Below are 20,905 nucleotides of genomic sequence, written 5' to 3'. Positions count from 1 at the left end.
AGAAAAATGTAGTGACAAACAGAGAGGGGAAAAAACAGCCGTACTGAATCAAAATAGTGAAATAAGCAGTGAGAGATCAAAAGACTGAGAGAGAGACAAAGTCTAATTCACCCAGATGAGCCAGAGGAGGATCAAGAAAAGAACAAAAATAAACTGTTGGAAAAGACCTCAAACTTTTGAAACATCTTCAACTAACAGAGAAAAGGTTGTTTACATGATAAAATGTTCTGGAGCTCACTCAAATTCGATGACGCAGCATTTTGCTTCCTCTGATATCAAAGAAAACAACAGCAGCTGTCAGGCGGTAAATTGTGGCTGCTAACAGTTTATGACAGGAGTGGGAGGAAAGAAGAGTGAAAGGAGGAGTGAAAGCTAAAACCGGAATTTTGCACTTCAGGCTTTTGATATGTAGCAGCGAGCTGAAGCTAGACAGGAAAGGTGGAGATAAAAAAAAGGCACAGGATTTAGGATAGTGGGAAAAAGAGATAGCGAAAGAGTGACGGGTGAAGGAGGGGTAGGTAGAAGAAGAACTTAGTGTGAATAACGTGATGAGAGAGCATGTCCATATTCATGTAAGTGTGAAAAGAAATAAAAAGCTGCATGTTGTGACTCTTTTGGGAGTCTAATGTGTTCAGTACTGAACAAATTGACAGATGAGTTGCATCTAAAGGCATCACCCACATTTAAAAAAGGAAACCTTTTGTACTTTTAGCAAAACCTTGTGTTTTTGAATGTGTGCCTTGTGCCTGCGATTACAGTCTCATTATACTGCTTTGTAAATAATCAGACCAGAAATAATTGAATTTTGTGCTACAGTGAAAGTTGCGTGAATGCTTTTATTGAGAGGACTTTCTCTTTAACTTCTGCATCCGTATTGGGTTTTTGTGTCGGATAACGTTGCAGTTGTCTTTGTCCTATTTGAATCGATAACACTTCCTGTGTCTTACCCTCAGGTGAAAGTGATGGTCCGTGTGTGCCCGGAGTCTCAGTCGGACGCAGCCGAGTCCAGTTCCTTCCTTAAAGTGGATCACAGGAAGAAACAAATCACCATCATGGACCCTTCAGTCAATCAGACACCAAGCGCTGCCTCCCAGAAAAAGGCGGGAGCCAATCAGGTCCCTCCAAAGATGTTCACCTTTGATGCTGCTTTCCCTCCTGATGCATCACAGGTCAGATAAAAGATTATGAGTTTAATAAAAAACTAAGGATTCTGATGTGATTTTTATATAAAACCTGCCATGACCCACACAGGTTTGGAATTCAAATAATTAAAAATATACACAACACGGGACTTATGCCACTCCAATGCCATAGTGAGTGGCTGAGTGGATTAGCCCTAAAGATGTAGTTCCAAGCAGGAGATATTTGAAATTTCAGACTTTCTGCGAAAAGAGCTTACTTGGCTAAAACAATCTACAGAAGTGCCAACAGACTGGCGACAAACCATTGGTGGCACTTCCATCAGAATCAAATCAAATATTAAGGGAGCATTTTGAGGAATACACTTATTGACTCTTGTCGAGAGTTAGATGAGAAGATTGATAGGCTACCTCTCTCATGTCTGTGAGCTAAGCATGACGTTACAGCCTGCAGCTGGTTAGCCTGGCTTTGCAGTTTCAAAGCAGGGGCTAACAGCCAGCCTGGCTCGGTCCAAAGTTAAAGAAAATCCAGTTACAAGCACCAGGAAAGCTCTGCTGCCGGCTAAGAAATGTTTCCAGAATGCAACATCCTGTAAAACTACAAGCTGTTGTTCTATTTGTTTACAGATTCAACAAACAAGATGTGTAAGCTTTACTCGTGCTAGTAGGTGTATTTTGTTGGCTAGGGCTAGCTAATGTTTCTCTCTGCTTCCAGCTTTTTGTTTAGCTAGGCAAAATGTCAAACAAACATACTGACTAAAAAAGTCAACATATTACTGAAGGAGCTGAGCACTGTTTGGTTTCACTAGTCAATTAACCGCTACAAATGTGAAATGAAAATAGATGTTTTAGGATTAATAGTAATGTATGTGGGTGTGATTAAAAAGCGATCAATAGGAGTATCGTGTATCTTGGAAAAATGCACAAATGCTCACAAGTCGGAATAACAGAATTGTTCCCGTCTTCTGTACATTCAGGTATTTATTCTTTTCTTGACCCTCTTCCTTTATCTCTTCTATCTGCCCGTTGCTAGGCGGAGGTGTGCGCAGGAACAGTTGCTGAGGTGATTCAGTCGGTCGTGAACGGAGCAGATGGCTGTGTCTTCTGCTTTGGACACTCCAAACTGGGTAACTCTCACACACATGCACGCAGACTACAAAATCAGAGCATGTGTGGCTCGTGAGTCATCTTTAGTGGTGAGTGTGTCTGACCGTCAGTTTGTCAGTCTTTAATTTGGCTGTCTCTCCACTGGCTCTCATCTATCAGAGAGAGAAAGAAGAGGATTAGTGCCTGCTGAAGCTGAAAGCATTCTCAGTCTGCTCTGTCTGTGTTTCTGTCTACTTTTCTCTCTCTGTAATCCTTCTGAAGCTGTTTTTTAGAGAAGTTGTCTTAAAAAGGGTCAGGACCCCTTGCTGCACACTGCAACATGCCTGAACCCACACGCACTGGCACAAACAAAGACACACACACACACACACACACACACACACACACACACACGCACACACACACACGCACACACACACACACACACACACACACACACACAGATGTTCTCCAACTCTGGGTCAACTCCTTGTTGTGTTTATCCCTCTACATGCAAGCAGCATTACCCTTCTCGGCTTGTGATCTTCATACAGCCAGTTGGAGTCCCTAAGTCCCCTTTAACTGCTGGCAGTGGACGAAAGGAGAACATTTAAATGCGGTGGTTCAGCAGGGAACACTTCTGTGTTAACGACCAGCCATTTCCTCAAACAAACAGTAATGAATTTCTACGTAAAAACCAACAAACCGCTGTCTTTCCTCATTGTGCTGCAGGGATTTTATCCCTTGCCAAATCAGTTGTAAATGTAACTAACTATTTAAAATATAATATATTATATATAATATATATATAATTTAAATTGATAAATTAGTTAAGAAGAATTATTTTGGTAGTAAATTGTAGATATTTACATAATTAGAGTAATTGCTGAGAAAGGGACCACGGAAACGAGTCCAATGGGGCAAGAAGCATGAGCATTAGACAGATTAACTAGAGTTTAGATATCACCTCAGTTTTGCCTCCAAATAAATTATTTAATATTCTTTTTAGAAAAATTGTTACTCGACACGTTTGTAAAATCATTAATCAGGACATTTATTCTTTGCAAAGAAGGAACCAGAAATGCGACGTAATGCTTAACAAATCGCACATCCTAGAATGCTCCACGAACGAGCGGAGAGTCTCCCTTATATACATAAAATACAGTCACAGACGCCCTCATGACATCTTGCACTTATCTTGAACCTTCCTCCCGTCATTCCATAAGTATGTTTTAAGCCATGAGAACAACAATGATGTGTATTGTCTTCAGTCCGGAACATACAGATATAGCAGATCACTTGACTCCTAAACTGAGCTTGCTTGGTGTAAGGGAATGTTCACACCGAAGTCATAATTAGGGTAAAGTTCACCCAGGAGTCACAGGCCATAACACATCATATATTTAGAGGAAATCAGTTTTCCTCCAACAATTGTGAACCACTTAATCGGTAAAACTGAAAGTGAACTTGCACGAGGTACTGTAATACCAAATGCAGCCACCAAAATGCAGCCACTATACCATGGTACACTGTAAAATAAGGAAAAAGAGAAGACAAAAAAGGCTTTAACACGTTTGTAGTGTGGCCAATAAACTCAGGCAAAGCTTAACTATGAATAATAAAAATGGCCACATAGGAAAATAAGACCTAAAATGTAATTAATCGGTGTTCTAAATCAGGCTTTTTGGATCTTCAGGTCCAACAAACAGATGCACACATACTCACCAGAGCTCTCTCAAGAACATGGTGTACACATCAGACAGTCAATCAATGTTTTGCATCTCACCATGTATACATGTTGTCATTCAGCTTTCAAATATTGACACATGTAAATGGCTGTCATGATTCATGATTATGATTCATGGTGTTTAATATGACTGGACTAACACGCCCCCAAAACAGACCTCTTATTGTCAGTGTTTGATTGTGTTGATTGTGTGTGTATTTTCTGGCATTACTACTGGAAGTGCTTTCATATGATCCATCACACACAGTTTGCTCTTTCAATCAATTTTAATGTTCTATTAATGTCGCAGAGAGGCTCTGACATTGCTGGTTTCGGCTTAAACGGCTGCTGCTGTAGCCGCAGATGAGATCATTCTTGCCATGGATCTCAATGAGGCTGGATTAAAACGGCATTACCTTTTTCCTAATTAAAATGGAGAAAGTAACACAATGAGCATTTATCTTCGGCCCTGTGGCCCCTAGCTGTAGACACATATACACAAAAAAGTCTACTCATCTACACACATGCACACTTTCACAAAGAGTAACCAGGTTTTAATTAAATAGGGAGTTTTTTTTTTTTAAATGGATGAACTTCAGGAATGTAATTGAATCCTCTGATGGATTATGGTATTGGTTATGTGATTATTGGCTTTGGATGGATCATCTTTTAGTAATGAAGAGTGTGAGTGAGTGAGTGTGTGTGTGTGTGTGTGTGTGTGTGTGTGTGTGTGTGTGTGTGTGTGTGTGTGTGTGTGTGTGGGTGTGTGTGTGTGTGTGTGTGTGAGAGCCTTTGAACAGATCATATAGTGCTGCCTTCTTCTCTCACACTTTCTCACCCTGTTCCCTTTCTCTCCGACAGTATAAGCAGCTCTGTTTGATGAGACCAATTGCCGGGAATATACATCAACTTCACAGACATGGATACACACATACTCACACGCACACACACGCACACACACACGCACACACACACACACACACACACACACACACACACACACACACACACTGCTTCATCCCTTGTAGCAAAGAGTCACTATGTTGCAGTGTTAGTCAGTGCAACAGTCAGCTAGCTGACTTTGTCAATACATGGTCAGCTAGCTGACAGCCTATCACAGGCTATTGACAGCCTGTGATAGTCAGAACAGAAGGAAACACATATACTCGCATCAATGTGTAATTCAAGGCTTTCTCACCGTCCTGAAAGGTGAAAAAGAGAAAGAATGTGCTTTGTGGTTATGTAGTGGTACCACATAAAGCCATCATGACTCAAGTAGTCAGATTTGTTAAATCCAAAGAAATCAGCTGGTAACATAGTTAAATCTAAGTAAATGACCCAGTGTTGCTTTTTTTGATACAGCCGATTGCAGAATTTAATGCATTCTTTAACATCATGTTGAGGTCTTGCATTGTGCTTTAAGGAACTTCAATGACGTAACAACAGCGTAACAACAGCGTAACATAACATAACGGCTAGAAAATGTCTAGAAAATGTCTAGAAAACAAAAAAAATCAAATGAAATGGCTACAAAATGGCGATAAAAAATAATAAAATGGCTACAAAGCGACTACAAAACGGCTACAAAAAGGCTACAAAACGGCTATAAAAATAAATAAAACAGCTACAAAAAGGCTATAAAAAAACGTACCAGCAAACGTACCAGCGGAACGGAACAGCTTATAAAAGGGCTACAAAACGGCTACAAAACAGCTATGAAAAAAAAACGGCTAGCTATAAAACGGCTACAAACGGCTGTAAGACGGCTACAGAATAAATAAAACGGCTACAAAACAGTTATAAAACGGCTACAAAACGGCAAAAAAATAAACAAACGGCTAAAAAACGGCTATAAAAATAAATTAAATGGCTACGAAACAGCTAAAAAACGGCTAAAAAACGGCTACAAAATGGCTCTTACATACTGGAAAACGGCTATAACGTACAACAACTGTACGTAATCATCATCTTGCTGCTCAAAGGGACAGATCTGGAGGCTTCGTGTGCATGTTCAGGCACTTAACCACACACACACACACACACACACACACACACACACACACATCTATTCAAACAAAGCACCTTTCTGCCTGGAAGTCTTTTTTGATTATGTTCATTTGGATACATCTACCTTTATTCCATTCACCCTTGCCCTATTATGTTTTTCTGTCCGTCTCTTCCAGGTAAATCCTACACCATGATTGGCCGTGATGACTCTCTCCAGAATCTGGGGATAATCCCCTGTGCCATCTCCTGGTTGTTTAAACTCATCAATGAGAGGAAGGAGAAAACAGGAGCACGTTTCTCTGTTCGTGTCTCTGCAGTCGAGGTCAGTGTTACTGGCGAGACCTCAACTTACGATATTGCTTGCAGAGTTTCACTGGTGCCATTACTGATACAGACTTTTGGTTGTAGTTGTAGTGTTGTAGCTGGGGTGCTGGAAGTCTCATATCAGACAACAGTTGACCTAAATGTTATATTTTTAACTCTTGATTTGCCATCACAAGTAATTACTTCTCTCTGAGAAGGTTTTAATAAAGACGGATTTAGAATATAGTCAGAAAATAAAAGACATTGGGTACATCCCAAGTTTCTTAATTGTCATTTCCTCGCTCCTCACTCCTTGATTGAATCGCCATATAGACGGCCGTCCCAAAACTCTTATTCTGCTCTGACGAGCGAGGATCTCGGAGGAGCCATAATCAAGGATGCACGAGAGCGGTGTTTTATTGCTCGACACGCCCCCTCATTGTTCATCAGTTATTTGATTGGACGCTGCAGCTCCTCGCTGGAGTTTTATACCAGAGTGAAGACGATCACAGATTAAACTCAAGTTATATATTAGATATGTTTTCTGATTCACCATCTGGTTGAAATGTATGTTCATTTTAGGTCTGAACAACAAAAGAACCACAAACAACTTTCTTCATTTATAAAAAGATTCCTCTATTCTTGATCTTGATCTGTTGTTTCCCTCAACTTGTATTATGTATATGATTAAAGTCAGAGAGAGCTGGAGAGTAGAAATGTATCGTCCTTTCAATTCAGTCACATGAGGCTGATCATTCCTGTTGGGTTTGATGAGTTATATAATTTAAGTTTGACCAAAAACATTGAGCCTAAAAAAATCATATTGTGGGTTATTTTATAATGATGTCACAATCAGAATTTCAAAACATACAAACATACATAATGTGTGTCTGTCTGTAGGTTTGGGGAAAAGAGGAGAACCTTAAGGATTTGCTGTCTGAAGTCGCCACAGGCAGTTTACAGGATGGACAGTCACCTGGAGTCTACCTTTTTGAGGACCCCATCTGTGGCATGCAGGTAATGTACAGACATACATGCACAAAAACATTTAAATGCTGCAGCTGAGGGTAGCATTTGTTTATGAAATGTGTCTGCTGTACATTACATTCTGCAAGTGTGTATAAACAGCCTTAGGCCTTGTTATTAATATGCTTTACCATTGTTTTTTTAGCCTCAAGATGTTCTCTGTTATCTTAGCTACTGTTGCATGTGCATGCTTACTTATGCACACACTCACATTAGAGCAGCAGATACAATATGAGAGCTTTAGCATGCTATTAGAATAAAAATACACCAAGCATCTTTTAAAATACCAGATCCAAAAATAGCTGTGTTACTTAAAATAGGGTGACACTCCAACGAAATCAAAGAACAACAAGTGCAAAAGACTCAATGACAAGACAAAAGGCCCAAACTAGAAAACATGTATATTGTTCGATATAAAATGAACAATGAAATTTACTTTGCTTTAAGTGACATTTTAAAATTGATTGATTGCTAAACAATCCACTTTGATGAGCGTGATTCAGAAAACAAAAGGCTACTTACATGGCACTAAATCTAATTACCATTATGACTAATGTCATTGTCGTTCATTTTAAATTTGTCTGAATAGTGTGTGTATGTAGAAGAGCGCCAAAAACAACTGAGTGACAGAGTGTGAACTGTGTGTGTGTGTTTGTGTGTGTGTGTGTGTGTGTGTTGAGCTGCAGTTTTATGTTTATAGGATTATAGGGTCTGATACAAGAACAGCTGTGTAATCCTTAACTAATCTGACATAATCTCATCGGTAATGATATCCTGCAGTACCACACACACACACACACACACACACACACACACACACACACACACACACACACACACACACACACACATGGTCCCTCTCTCTTACTCACCTCTGCATTTCCTTTATCTCTGTCTCCCATACCTGCAGACCTGCTAGAAAATGCTTTATTGGAATATGTCAATCAATCAGTATATGAGTATTATCAATGTTTGACACTTCTATGAAGTTAAATTAAGCTTCAGCTAAGATTAAATTGTAACATTCCTTTTGAGATGTAAAACAAACATACTGACAAAAAAAGTATGTCTGGCTCCTTTTCTATATTCACACAACCTTTCTCCTCACACACATCTTCCAGCTCCAGAACCAGTCTGAACTGCGTGCTCCGACCCCAGAGAAGGCAGCCTGGTTTCTGGATGCAGCCATTGCAGCTCGCCACAGTAGTCAACGCCCTAACACCACCGAAGAAGAACATAGAAACTCACACATGCTGTTTACATTACACATATACCAATACCGCATGGAAAAGACCGGCAAAGGAGGAAGTAAGTACGATTTGTTCAAATAACAAAAGTAATAATACAAAAATATGAACTTGAATACAACAATAAAACAACAAACTAACAAACAATCACTACTTCTACTGCTGCAGATACAACACTATTTGTACTGTTCAAATTACATCACACATTGCCTGCTGGGAGTTCTACATCTGATTATCATATTAGAATAAAAGCAGCCGCAAACATGCGGTTTACTATGCTTTTTATGAAATTTGCTTCACCACAACAAGGCAAGGAGTGAGTGCACACAACAATGATTGACAGATCAATGTATTTTTTATGGTCACGATGGATAAATAGTGCACAAACCTGTCACAGACTGTATGATCCTGAAATAGATTCAATAGATAGTCACATCACACACATGCATATATCCAATGCAGGCAATGAGGATATTTGAGGATGACATAAAGCCCTTATGTGGGAACACAGCATGTCTTCAATTATGTTCACATAATTACTTTTAATTAATTTCTCACTTTACATTCAATAGTTGTACACTTTCAAACCGGTCTATACTCCTGAAAATACCACCACAGAAATTGTTTGTTTTTTGATGATATAGATAGAGGTACAATAGTTTTGTATCCCTTCCCCTCTTCAGTCTTTCCTCACACATTTCACACATTTTCTCACTTTGAAAGTGTCAGGAGGTCGCAGTCGTCTCCACCTGCTGGACTTGGGCAGTTGTGATCTCAAAGTACTTGGAGGAGGAGGAGGAGGAGGAGGAGGAGGAGGAAGAGGAGGAGAAGGAGGAGGTGGTGGGAACAGCAGTGAGAACTCTTTGCCCAGTTCGGCCCCTCTGTGCCTTTCTCTATCTGCCCTCGGCAACGTGATCCTGGCCCTGGTCAACGGGAGCAAGCACATTCCATACAAGTAAGGTGGTGCGTGCAGGTGTATGTATGAGGAGAGGAGAGGAGAGGAGAGGAGAAATGAGCAAAGATGCTTTTAATAAAGTAAGGAGAAGAAATTGAGGTAGAAAACAATTTGGAGAAAGAAGTGTGGAGAGTTGAAATAAGGGGAAAGCAGTATGTTTTGTTGAGGAGAGGAAAGTAGACGAGAGATCTCTTAAGTTGCTTCAGGATTTAGGGACTTATTGCTATAAACAACAACAGCTGCTGTTACATATTCATCATATTCATTTTGCTGGTTAACTGACTGCCAATGAGAGCAAAGGAGAGAGAGAGTGGAGAAAAAATTGAAAGATAACACAGACAGAGACTGCATCCAGACTAAAACAGTGATAGAATACAAATACATGCCACAGGGGAAAACATTATAATGGCTGTAGTAATGTTTGGCATGCCCAGGCAATGTCCAGGTAATGGACACAACTGTACCATGTCCTCATTTTACCTTGTCTTCCCACCTTTCCTCTTGCTCTTCCACTCTCCTTAAGGGCTTTGTAGCTCTGTGCGTCTTGCTGGGTTAATTAAATCACAAGCTTTTGCATTTACATTGCAAAACAACCTGCTACCTAACACTGAAGCTGCAAGCAAAGCTGCAAGCAAAGCTGTGCTGAGTGTGGTTTGGCACTGATGACTCAGAGTGGTGTCGGATTGTCAGGGTATTTGGACTGATTTAGCAAAGTATGCAGTGTTACTGACTCTTCTCTAGAACCAAGAATCAACATAACGGTCACCACAGAATTGCAAAGGACTGAGCAAAGGCTTTGGAGCATACGTGGATGTCAGTGGTGATCGTGGATAACTTATAACAAATGTTAAGCAATCCATCCAGTAGTTAATAGAAACCCCAAATGTCAACCTCATGGTAGCGCTATAGTTGAAAACTCACAGGATCACCAAAGTCATAGGTTTCATCATCCGCCGATCATGAATGTCTTTTCAAAATTTCATGGCGATCCCTCTAATCATTGCTGAGATATTTTAATCTGGTCCAAATAAATGGTCCAATCAGCTAACCAACTGACTAGCCGTCAGACAGTTACAAACAGTCTTTCTTGTGATGTGAAATTATTGGAAGAAATGACTAAACTAAAAATTTGCATTCATCTAGTTGGATTCCAAGAAATCTGCTTCAATCCTTTCATCACAGTTAAAGGCCGGGACAGTCTCCCAGTGCTCCAATACTTTTAGGATAGGGTCCCATCGTGTTCTTATAATCCTAGTCCTGTTCCATTGCTGTTGCTAGGTAACCAGTGATTCCATCCCAGTTGATTAGTAGACATTGTCATGTGTATATAGCTTGCCAGTTCAATTAAAAAGGGCAGACAGCTGTCTGTTACCACAAAAATCAAGATTTGGGCTCTTGTCCAGTCATGAATCGAAGCATCTCAGCGTGAAGCCAGACAGACAAAGTTTCATGCTCATGTAGATTTAAAGGCTCTTCTCACACTCACAAAACCTAAACCTCTCTCATCAGGGACTGTCTACAGCTCCTTGTCCTAAATCTGACCACTTCCATCTGATTTGTTGTATCTCTCTCCTGGCAAAGTCCCCCTCCAGTCATACAGCTCCCTAAATCTTTCCACTGAAACCCAACTGTGCAGGGACACAGTCAGTTGTTCTATACTCCAATATCCCATTTGACCATTGCAATTGCTAATATGAGTAATATAAGCATAGAAATTCCAGCGCACTTTAGGAAAGTCTAGAGGTTGCCTTAATTCATGAGCTCAGTCATACACAAGTATAAAAGCTGTAAGTGAACATGTTTGTAATGTGTCTTCTTTATTTGTGCTGCTCAATGTTAGTATCCTGTAATAATGGGGATCTAGGAATTTCAATGCTGCTTTCAATATAGGCTAGTTTTAATCAAAGAGAGCCTCATTCAGTAGTCTTCACTGGTAAAAAAAAATAATAATTAAAAAGGGTAATACAATTAAGCACTGGGAGGTTTGATCTCCAACGTCCCCAGCACTTGAATTAACATGCAAATGAATACTTCATGAGTCATGAATTTACTTGCATTAACTTCTGGGAGCGATATCGAGATAGAGTAAGATCTATCTGGGAGAGAGATGAGGGTTTGTTGAGGCGAACAGAGAAAAGAGAGGAGAGAGAGGAGGTCAAGATAGGAGTGGATACATACTTGTGTGTGTATCTGTGAGGATGTGAATGTACACATACGTGTGTGAGACATGCCTGCAGGCTGTGTTTTTAGAGAAGGGGGACAGCAGCGTGAGATATTGGGCCACAGAGGAGCTTTACTCACCATCAGCCTGCAGGCCTCCACACACACACATACACACACACACACACACACACACACATACACTCACACTCACACACACACACACACACACACACACACACACACACACACACACACACACACACACACACACACACACACACACACACACACACAATGAATGATTGCAGTAGCCCACCCAGGAGAAAGTCGTTTCTTTAACACACAGCCTACTTTTACTCTCCCATCTGCTAGCATAATCTCTCTGGGAGTTAGATCATCTCCCAATATTAGACTACATAATATCCAGAGTGCTTCTTGTAAGACTGTTAGCTTCAGCCTTGAATAGCAGACCTTTATGTGTTTAAGCAGCGCTGATCAATAGACATAATCAATAATTACCATTAACTTTGCCTCATTTCCTTTGTATGAATATGCTAGCCAAGTGTTGTGTCATCTTTAGCCGAGCTATTAATGATCCTTTCTCAAATGTAATTTGTGTGTGGGTGCACTGCTCGAAAATCGAGCGGTTGTGTCACATGTTTGAGTACCTGTGTGTGTGTTTAGTGCTCACATCTTGGTGTGTGTCTGTTTCTAGGGACAGCAAGCTGACCATGTTGCTAAGGGAGTCGCTAGGCAACATGAACTGCCGGACCACCATGATTGCTCACATCTCCGCCTTGCCCAGAGACTTCTCAGAAACCCTTTCCACCATCCAGATCGCTTCCCGTGTCCTCCGAATGAAAAAGAAGAAAACTAAAGTCACGGTGGTGAGTTTTAGTCAAACCTCTACGCTTCGTAAAACATTGGGAGATAGTTTCCCTACAATTGTAGGTACATTAAGTTCAAGAACAGCCACTGCATGCACAACACGTGCTGCTGTCACCCTCTTTCACCTTTAAATGTTCATATAATTTATTTAAAAATTGTTCAGCTGAAGAAAAAGGGGAAGTCTAAAAATATCAATAAAAAAAGTCAGTAAATACATGAAATTAAATAGAAATGAAAGTTCTTATCTTAAATCTGTTACTTGGCTAAGCTGCACGTCCAGAATCTGAGTGGATGTCATCATTTTCTCTCTCTTCTCAATCTTTCCCATCTCTCTCCGGTGTGAACTGTCAATTAAAGGAAGAAAAAAAAGAAATCCTGCTCTGCAAATCTAAAAAGGGAATATTTCTCTCTCACCACCAACTCTGCTTCTTGCTTGCTTGTCTCTATCCCTCCTCAGCAATACACGTCCAGCTCCTCTGGAGGAGAGAGCTCCTGCGAGGAGGGTCGCATGCGTCGGCCGACCCATCTGCGACCTTTCAATCACCGTGGTGACTCCGACTCTGACCTTCCGTTGCTGCGACTGTCTAGTGACCCTGACGAATATTCGAGCAGCGAGCAATCATGTGACACGGTGATCTACGTGGGCCCGAACGGAGCTGCGGTTTCAGATAGAGAACTAACGGACAACGAGGGACCACCAGAATTTGTACCAATTATTCCTGCATTGCTTCGAGGTAAAACATCAGATCAGCAACAAACACAAAGTCAGAGTCAGGCAACTGGATCCCAGAACAAGGTAAATGAAATACATTTACTTGTTAGTGTAAATATTGTGTTTTGTTTAGACAATCAGCAGTAATCAAAATAATATTTGATGCAAAGCAACTCACTCACATCTTCATGATTTCTGTTCCAACAGGTGCAGTCTCAGCCAGAAGACCAACCCACTGTCTCCTCCCAGCCTCTGCCTCAGCCCTCTCAGTCACTGCTTGGGCAGCCGTTGGCCCCCGTCCCAGAGGAAGGAGCAGAGTGCCTGAAATGCAACACCTTTGCTGAGCTGCAGGAGAGACTGGATTGCATTGATGGCAGCGAGGAGGTGATTTGAGTTTTCTGTCATTTTTTTGTTATTTGTAAGAAATAACTAAAAATAGCAGAGAAGAGAAAGAGATGCTGTATTTAAGTTAGATATCTGCCTAACCTTTTGCTTGCTGTCACAGCTTGTGTTTGTGGGGGTGATTGTTCTGTCCCAATAAACATATGCTTTCAGCTGTGTTACATTACCTTACTATTGTGAAAGTATTTTGTAAAGGAACCGTTTAAATTTCTCATTTTCATCCATTCTGCCCGTTGTTCAGGTAACAAAGTTCCCCTTTGAAGAAGTTCCAGCAAGCAAACAAGGTGCCAAACAAGAGCCATGTCCATCTTCAGCGATCCCAACCTCAGCTCCTTCTACTCCGGACTGTGCTGCTGTATTGGATACAGAAAATAAAACAGGTTAATTCATTGATTACATATCCCGTATATAAATGTTGTATTACAACAAGTTTTTCTTTTAGGACAAAAATAATCTGTGACCACAAACTGGCTTTGAAGAGTTTTGTAACTCGGCATCAAGTCAAGTTCCTTTTTATAGTTGTCCTGTCCAACATCCCACAGGCTCTGCATGTGCTGTAGGTGGTGCAGTACAGTTCTCAGCAGCGACAGCCTCCAGGAGGAGGACCAATGACCAGCAGCTGCAGGAGATCAAGGAGGTGGTGGAAGAGGCACAGCTGGCTCAGACAATGATCCACAACCTGGCTCAGAGTTCAGGTTCCCCCATCGTTACTGGTACCAGGAGTGTTACAGGAAGCAGCAGCATCACCTCTAACCCCCTACAGAGGGCTAAGAGCTCCATGCATGACGGGTAAGTAGGAGTTATGTATGATTGGTGAGAATTTTATTTTTCATATGTTTTCATCTGCTATTGGCCATTGAAAGGATCTGACTTTAATTGAGAAGATGTCTCTTTTATTGTCTCTCTAAATAGCTGTGAGAGTCTGAATGGGGGCAGTAACACTGAGGGAAAGGCCCGGCCATTAGGATCACCACGCCTCGGCATCGCTAGTCTGACCAAAACCTCAGACTACAGGTACGGTACACATGTATATCTATGTATGTGTGGACAATAATGTTGACAACATTTGGAAGATGTCTAAAAAAAAACAAAGACAAAAATAATTTAAATGTCTGCTATAGCAGCAGTAAGCAGTAATTAAGGAGTTGCATGTTGGCTAATAAACAGTCTAAATGTGTAAGAAGGCAGCAGCGCCAAAGACCGACTTCATAATGTTTGATCCTTGTATTGCTCCTCAGGCCTCCGTCCTCCCCATCCCAGAGGTGTAAAGTGTACACCCAGAAGTGCGTGATGCCGGCAACACCCCCCGTGTCCTCACACACTCTTGCTCAAGACGGACAGGCCACAGATGCTTTGACCTCAGACAGTATGTTTCTTTCTATATGTTTATGCTTTAGAATGGAGTACTGTATTGGTACTGCTTAAGTCTTAATGTTGTATGAACATGTTATTGGGAGTCCTTAAACGCATCTCCCTCTGGCAGGTTATGTTGTTGGGGTTTTATGCCAAACGTTGATTACAGAGTCTACATGAATGTCTTAAGGCATTTCAAATATAGCCACATACTGAGTCATTACAGCACAACACGGTTTATCAGTAAACTAACCAGTGGTTCCAAATTGGCATCATAGTGTGAAGCCAATTTCCTTCTATTCTGCACTTGGAAAACAAAATGAATTACAATGCCAAGTGTGTGTTTCTGATTCTGCAGACAGTTTGGCTGCAGACAGTTTGGCTGCAGACAGCGGCCGATCCTCAGAGTCCCTGCTCTCCAGGACTTCTCCGGTGGGCATGAGCCCACAAGTCCGAGAGCCAGCTCAGTCTCTGTCTGCCAGCCTGGGATCAGCAGAGACACTCTGTGACGATGACGTCCCACCGATTCCCCTGGACACGCACAGGGATGGTGAGTTAAACTAAAACATTGCTATAAGGAAAGGAGGAGATGCAAACAAAGGTCATATGAGTCATACACAAAGAAAGAGAAATATAAAGATGCATATGAACAGCTAGGAAACTAACAACATTTCCACAAATGTGGTAACCTGATTCTCAAACTCCATTTGCAGCCTCAGGACCAGCAGCTTCTTTAGAAACAGTTGGACTTCTCTCGTTTGGGGAAGATGAACCGGTGTATACTTCTGGAGGTGAGGAAGACCTTAATGTTACAGTTCTCATAGAGACTCAGGGACTCACCTGTCGTCCAACGAGCATCATCAGCTTCAAAAGTGACTGTTGCTCCTTCACTGCCCTTGCTACAGGCTCTCAAGCATCCTGCTTCATCAGTACTGCCGAGGATGGAGCTGTGGAGGATTATCACATGTCTGCAGGTCCTGCAACAACCTCAGGAGTTACAGATGTTGCTGCCATGGCAGAGGTTAGTGTGATTGACTCACTTTTAATTTACAGAGACTAAGCTCATTTGGCATGTTCAAATGTGTCCCAAACTAACTGTTCACACATATGGCTGATTTGATAATATTTGAGCCAAAACCAAATACCCATCATAACGAAGGCCAAGGGGCTAGGGTTGTGGGGCCAACATGGCTGCCAAATTCTATCTCATCTGATTGGATCATGGACTCAGTGAGCCCATTATCAATCAATCAAACAATCCCATGTTTACTTTCGATTAAAGTTCCCATATGATTTACAGTATTTGTCTTCAATAACACATCGTTTGACAAAATAATCTTGAGCTGCCATCATTTTAATAAAATATTTTGAAGATGGCAGTTTTTTACAACTTGGCCTCACCAATGCCTAAATTGTATGTAATTAATTGTTTATAGTTCTTAATTGATAGTCTATTCATTATGTAAATCATTGTTTTGGGAATTTCAAGATCTTAAACCCAATTTAATTGTGTCCTGTTGTAGGTGGCCATGGCCAAGCTGCGAATAGAGGGTGAAGCCTTTTCCACAGTGAGGTCTAACTGTGGTTCACCCATCTCCTCCTGGATGAGTGATCTGAGCATGGGCAGTGAAGCTGACCAGTCTCTCCACAGCTTCAGTCAGTCCCAGAGCCAGCAAGGGGAGGCCCTGGCTGAACCTGAACTCAACCAGAGCCTTTCGCTAGGATTGGATGGTCTGGGTGGTTATGAGAACGGTGGCAGCCCGAGAAGGGGGAGTCTGGAGGGAGAGGTGGTGCTGTCAGAAAATGGGGGTAACAAGGCTACTGCAACCAAAGACAGGCTGAGGAAACTTCCTCCATCCATGGCTAAAACTAACATCCAAATTTTGGCAGGACCTAGTAACCTCTACCCTTTCAAGACCACCATCAATGTGCACCCATGTGTAGCTGTCAAACCCATGGTTTTACAGGAACCAACCATACTCTCTTCACCTACAAGGACCAGCTTAATGAAAGACCCAGGCAAATATAATGCACCGCTTTTAGCGTCTATTTCCAGTGAGATGAGCTTTGAAGACCCCTGGTTGAAACGTGTTGTGGAGGAGGGGAGATCCAGGGAGCTTGTATATGAAGTGAAGTCAGAGAAGAGGGACATGGAGCATTCAAAATGTCAGACGGGAACTGCGACCGGAGACCACCGGAGCCTCTGCAGGGATGGTAAGCAGGGTTGGACTGGGATAATACATCAGACTGTAAATTAACGTCAGGCCAGGCCATGCCAATCTCCACTCATTCACAACAGACCAAATATACTGTAATTGCTTTGTTGGAATATTTTGACTGTGTCTGCCAGTAACATATTTTTGAACTGTATTACTACACAAGAATAGTGCCTTAAAAAACAGCCAAAAGTCTTCCGTTTCAAGAGTTCGGCACTTCCATAATTAATGCTACAAGAAGGAGTATTTTCTTCCTCAGAGCTCTGACTAGACTTCTGTATGATCATCATAAAACTCTGGTAGCTCTGCGTAAGAGGGGGTATATCCAACTGACAGAACAGAGCAGGTCTTTATTTTAAATATCTAAAAACATAGACTTAGCCTCGAAAGGGTATAGCTGCTTTTAATGCACTGACACTTCAGGCCAATCAGCTGGCCGGTAGACAGTCCAGGCCTGATGATAAGAAACAGGGAAATGTTGTTGAGAAACAAAAAAATAGCCAGGATGCTTAAATTCAGGCAATGTTCTTTGTCATTGTTATTCTTCCATAACCAGGTGGGGATCATGGCAGCTCTAGTTCAGGTGGTGAGATTGTATCGTCTCCAGATTCCTTTAAGAGAGTCGTGGATGGCTGTGAGATGGTGGCCATTGTTGCCCATGGAGAATGTCTGACGAGTATCTACAGCCCAGACATCCACCGCACTGCCAGTCTTCCCCGCGGCTGGCACCGTCTCAACCGCCATGACGGCTTGGGCAATGGAAACGAGTATCGTAATCTTGGTGTCACCACTTCAACTCCCTGCAGTCCTCGAGCCACACTTGACCGCCGGGGATCAACTGGAAAACTAGGCTTCTTCTCCCACAAGAAGGGGGGAATCCCACCTCTGCCACCGATACGGAAGTCAAGCCTTGACCAGCGGAACAGGGCCGCCAGCCTTCTCCACCAACCCAGCCATGGAGTGTCATTGCTGGGCATCTCGGCAGATGATGCAGGGATCAACAGACAACGAGGCTCCAGCATAGACAGCAGCAGACTCTTCAGCGCCAAGTTGGAACAGCTTGCAAACAGGACCAACTCTCTGGGTCGGGTCCACAACTCCCACAGTGGTTCACACCACTACGACTGCTTCTCTCTGGAGAGAGGGGGGAGCCTGAGAGGGGGAGGAGGAGAAGTGAGGGGGGACAGCACCATGCCTCGTACTGGGCGCAGTCTCACCCGTGCTGGATCAGCATCTTCTCCCACTGGAAACATCAGCAGCCCCAGTTTCAGTGCCAGTCCCGGTCCAAGCAGCGCACCACAGTCACCTGCCAAAACGAGTGGCCAGTCAAAGATCTCAGCAGTCAGTAAGCTGCTGATGACCAGCAGCCCCAAAACCAGGAGTCTGTCTGCATCCAGCACCAAGACTCTGAGCTTCTCCACCAAATCTTTAAGCCAAGCTTCCAGCCGCAGCTCCAGTCTTCCTCCTAATGAAAAGGTAGGAACAAATATTTCTTGACTGTAAATGAACACACTTTTAACAACAATAAACTACATGACTCAGCTCATCAGACAAAACTAGATGAACCACCCAGTTTTAACAATGTCAACAGACAAATACAAATTGCTCAATAAATGCAAGTAAGTCAAGTCATCATGGCCTCCGTTTCTCCTTACATCCACCTCAGCAATGTATCTCTTTCCTCAGCCCCAGAGCTCAGTCCAGGGCCCTCTGCAGCAGCAGGGACCCTCCCCTGGATCCTGGTCTACCCAGTCTTTAAGTCGAAGTCGAGGAGGGAGCCTGGCTACCAAGCTGCCTCTCCGGGCTGTCAATGGTCGAATCTCAGAGCTCCTCCAGGGAAGTGCAGGGCCCCGTTCCAGAAATCATGCCCAAGGAGGTGGCACAGATCCAGCAGAAGAAAGAGGAGTCGGCGGGGCAAGGTTAATCAGTTTTACTTCATTTAATTTTCCATTTCAAGCCTTTAGTAGGACATCCTAAACAAACAAAAATTCAAAAAGGACTATACAGGTATATGAATTAAATTCATTACAAGACAATAACTTTGATGCGCCAGTGACAGTTTCTAGGCAGTAGTAGTACAGACTCCATGCATGTGCCATGTAAAAATATCATCAATAATAGCATGCATAACAACATCCTGATGGTCTGAGGTGCATGTCACAAAAATGCAGTTCAACTTCCATCAGGGCCGTCATTCCCTCTGCTCAAATGTGCATTATTAACTAAAACAGCCAAAATGGCATGAAAACAATTTACAAAAAGAATCTGTTCACGGGTTAAACTCTTTTATCCTATTTTCCTGTTCTCAGTGGAGGAGGAACTGGAGCAGGAAGTGGTGGTGGTAGTGCTGCTGGTGTTGGTGGTGGTAGTGGAGGTGGTCCGGTTGAGGAGAAGATAACAGTGGTCCAAACACTGCCCTCACCCTACAGCAAGATCACAGCTCCCAGAAAAGCACACCGCTGCAGCAGCGGCCATGCTAGTGACAACAGGTATGATCTCAATTTCACTAAGAAATGTCAAAATCATTTTTGTTCTGCTGCTTAAAACATTACATTTTTTAGATTTTACCTTCAACTGTCCATCTCATTCTGCCTCTAACAGCAGCGTACTGAGTGGCGAGCTCCCCCCAGCCATGGGGAAAACAGCCTTGTTTTATCACAGTGGAGGCAGCAGTGGCTATGAGAGCATGCTGAGAGACAGCAGCGAGAACACAGGAAGTACCTCCTCCGCTCAGGACTCGGTCAGTGAGCACAGCTCAGCCACCACCTCCTCCAGACGGAGCTCCAAGAGCAGCAAGAAGAGCAGGAGCAACACAGGTCACAATCAAATCTATTTTCTTAATATTGCTTAAATTACGTTGTCATTTAATTGGATTATGGAGTAGACTAGAAAGGCATATAACATTTTGGGGATCAGCTTACTTCTAGTTTATAGGGGAAAGGTTTGGCATTTGCCCGAATCAGTAAACCTACAGCACTTCTTAATTTAGAAATGACAAAGCTATGAGTGTGATCTCAATTACACTTGTGAAAGTCATGAACCCACAAACACCCTGTAGCAACAAGAACACCGTCTACAAAATCAAATGAGAAATTGACTCAAAATTGACTAAAGATGACCACTATTATTGAGTTGATTCTGTCAACATGTATTAATTTTTCTGAAGCTGAAAAGCATCACAAATAATATTTGTATTGTGAAATCTATAGAGGTGAAAGCTTTTGATAAGATAGTGATCAGAAGACTGCTAGGCCTTTTTGAAAACAAAAAATAGCTAAAGAGATACCTCTATGAGGAGAATCCATTGGTGAAAAAGCTAAATGAGAAAGCAATGATCGGGTCAGAGAAAAGTGAACAAAGCTGTAGCTGCAGAAGGAGTTAGCAGATATGAAAGGTGACCCTGACCAACCATCTGTGAAATGGTAAAGGGAATCTGCTGGTGTGGGCTGTAATGAATATATATTCACCAGAACAGTGCACAGAGAGGCTGCTAATGTGCCCGACAAATTACACACTCCTGGTTAACCATGAGAATGGATATGTGCATAAAATCAGATTGGACAGAGGCAGCTCTTCCTGGTGTGTCTCTGATTAATAATTTAAATTGGAGTAACCCTTTCCATACATAAGTATGCTAAAGCCTTGCCTTCTGCCGCGCAACATAAAGTCTGGATTATATCAA

General features: G+C 42.2%; 1 protein-coding gene across 1 annotated transcript in view; it reads left to right on the top strand.

Moving 5' to 3' along the window:
• Positions 1-20,905, top strand: part of kif26ba (kinesin family member 26Ba) — a gene marked incomplete at both ends in the record, with an annotated part of 75,226 nt that overhangs the window by 49,884 nt on the left and 4,437 nt on the right. The window contains 21 exons of the mRNA XM_079217160.1: positions 954-1,169; positions 2,173-2,266; positions 6,135-6,280; positions 7,162-7,278; positions 8,409-8,595; positions 9,258-9,489; positions 12,368-12,539; positions 12,998-13,336; positions 13,460-13,636; positions 13,896-14,034; positions 14,197-14,443; positions 14,576-14,668; positions 14,893-15,020; positions 15,381-15,557; positions 15,721-15,798; positions 15,913-16,028; positions 16,531-17,221; positions 17,780-18,699; positions 18,910-19,142; positions 19,533-19,712; positions 19,825-20,039. Of these exons, the coding sequence (XP_079073286.1) occupies positions 954-1,169; positions 2,173-2,266; positions 6,135-6,280; positions 7,162-7,278; positions 8,409-8,595; positions 9,258-9,489; positions 12,368-12,539; positions 12,998-13,336; positions 13,460-13,636; positions 13,896-14,034; positions 14,197-14,443; positions 14,576-14,668; positions 14,893-15,020; positions 15,381-15,557; positions 15,721-15,798; positions 15,913-16,028; positions 16,531-17,221; positions 17,780-18,699; positions 18,910-19,142; positions 19,533-19,712; positions 19,825-20,039 (4,897 nt within the window). The remainder of the gene's footprint in view (positions 1-953; positions 1,170-2,172; positions 2,267-6,134; positions 6,281-7,161; positions 7,279-8,408; positions 8,596-9,257; positions 9,490-12,367; positions 12,540-12,997; positions 13,337-13,459; positions 13,637-13,895; positions 14,035-14,196; positions 14,444-14,575; positions 14,669-14,892; positions 15,021-15,380; positions 15,558-15,720; positions 15,799-15,912; positions 16,029-16,530; positions 17,222-17,779; positions 18,700-18,909; positions 19,143-19,532; positions 19,713-19,824; positions 20,040-20,905) is intronic.

Source organism: Taurulus bubalis (assembly GCF_910589615.1).
Source record: "Taurulus bubalis genome assembly, chromosome: 4".
Classification (NCBI taxonomy): Eukaryota; Metazoa; Chordata; class Actinopteri; order Perciformes; family Cottidae; genus Taurulus; species Taurulus bubalis.
Note: the sequence above shows the minus strand (reverse complement) of the source record. Positions and strands in the feature narration are given on the sequence as shown.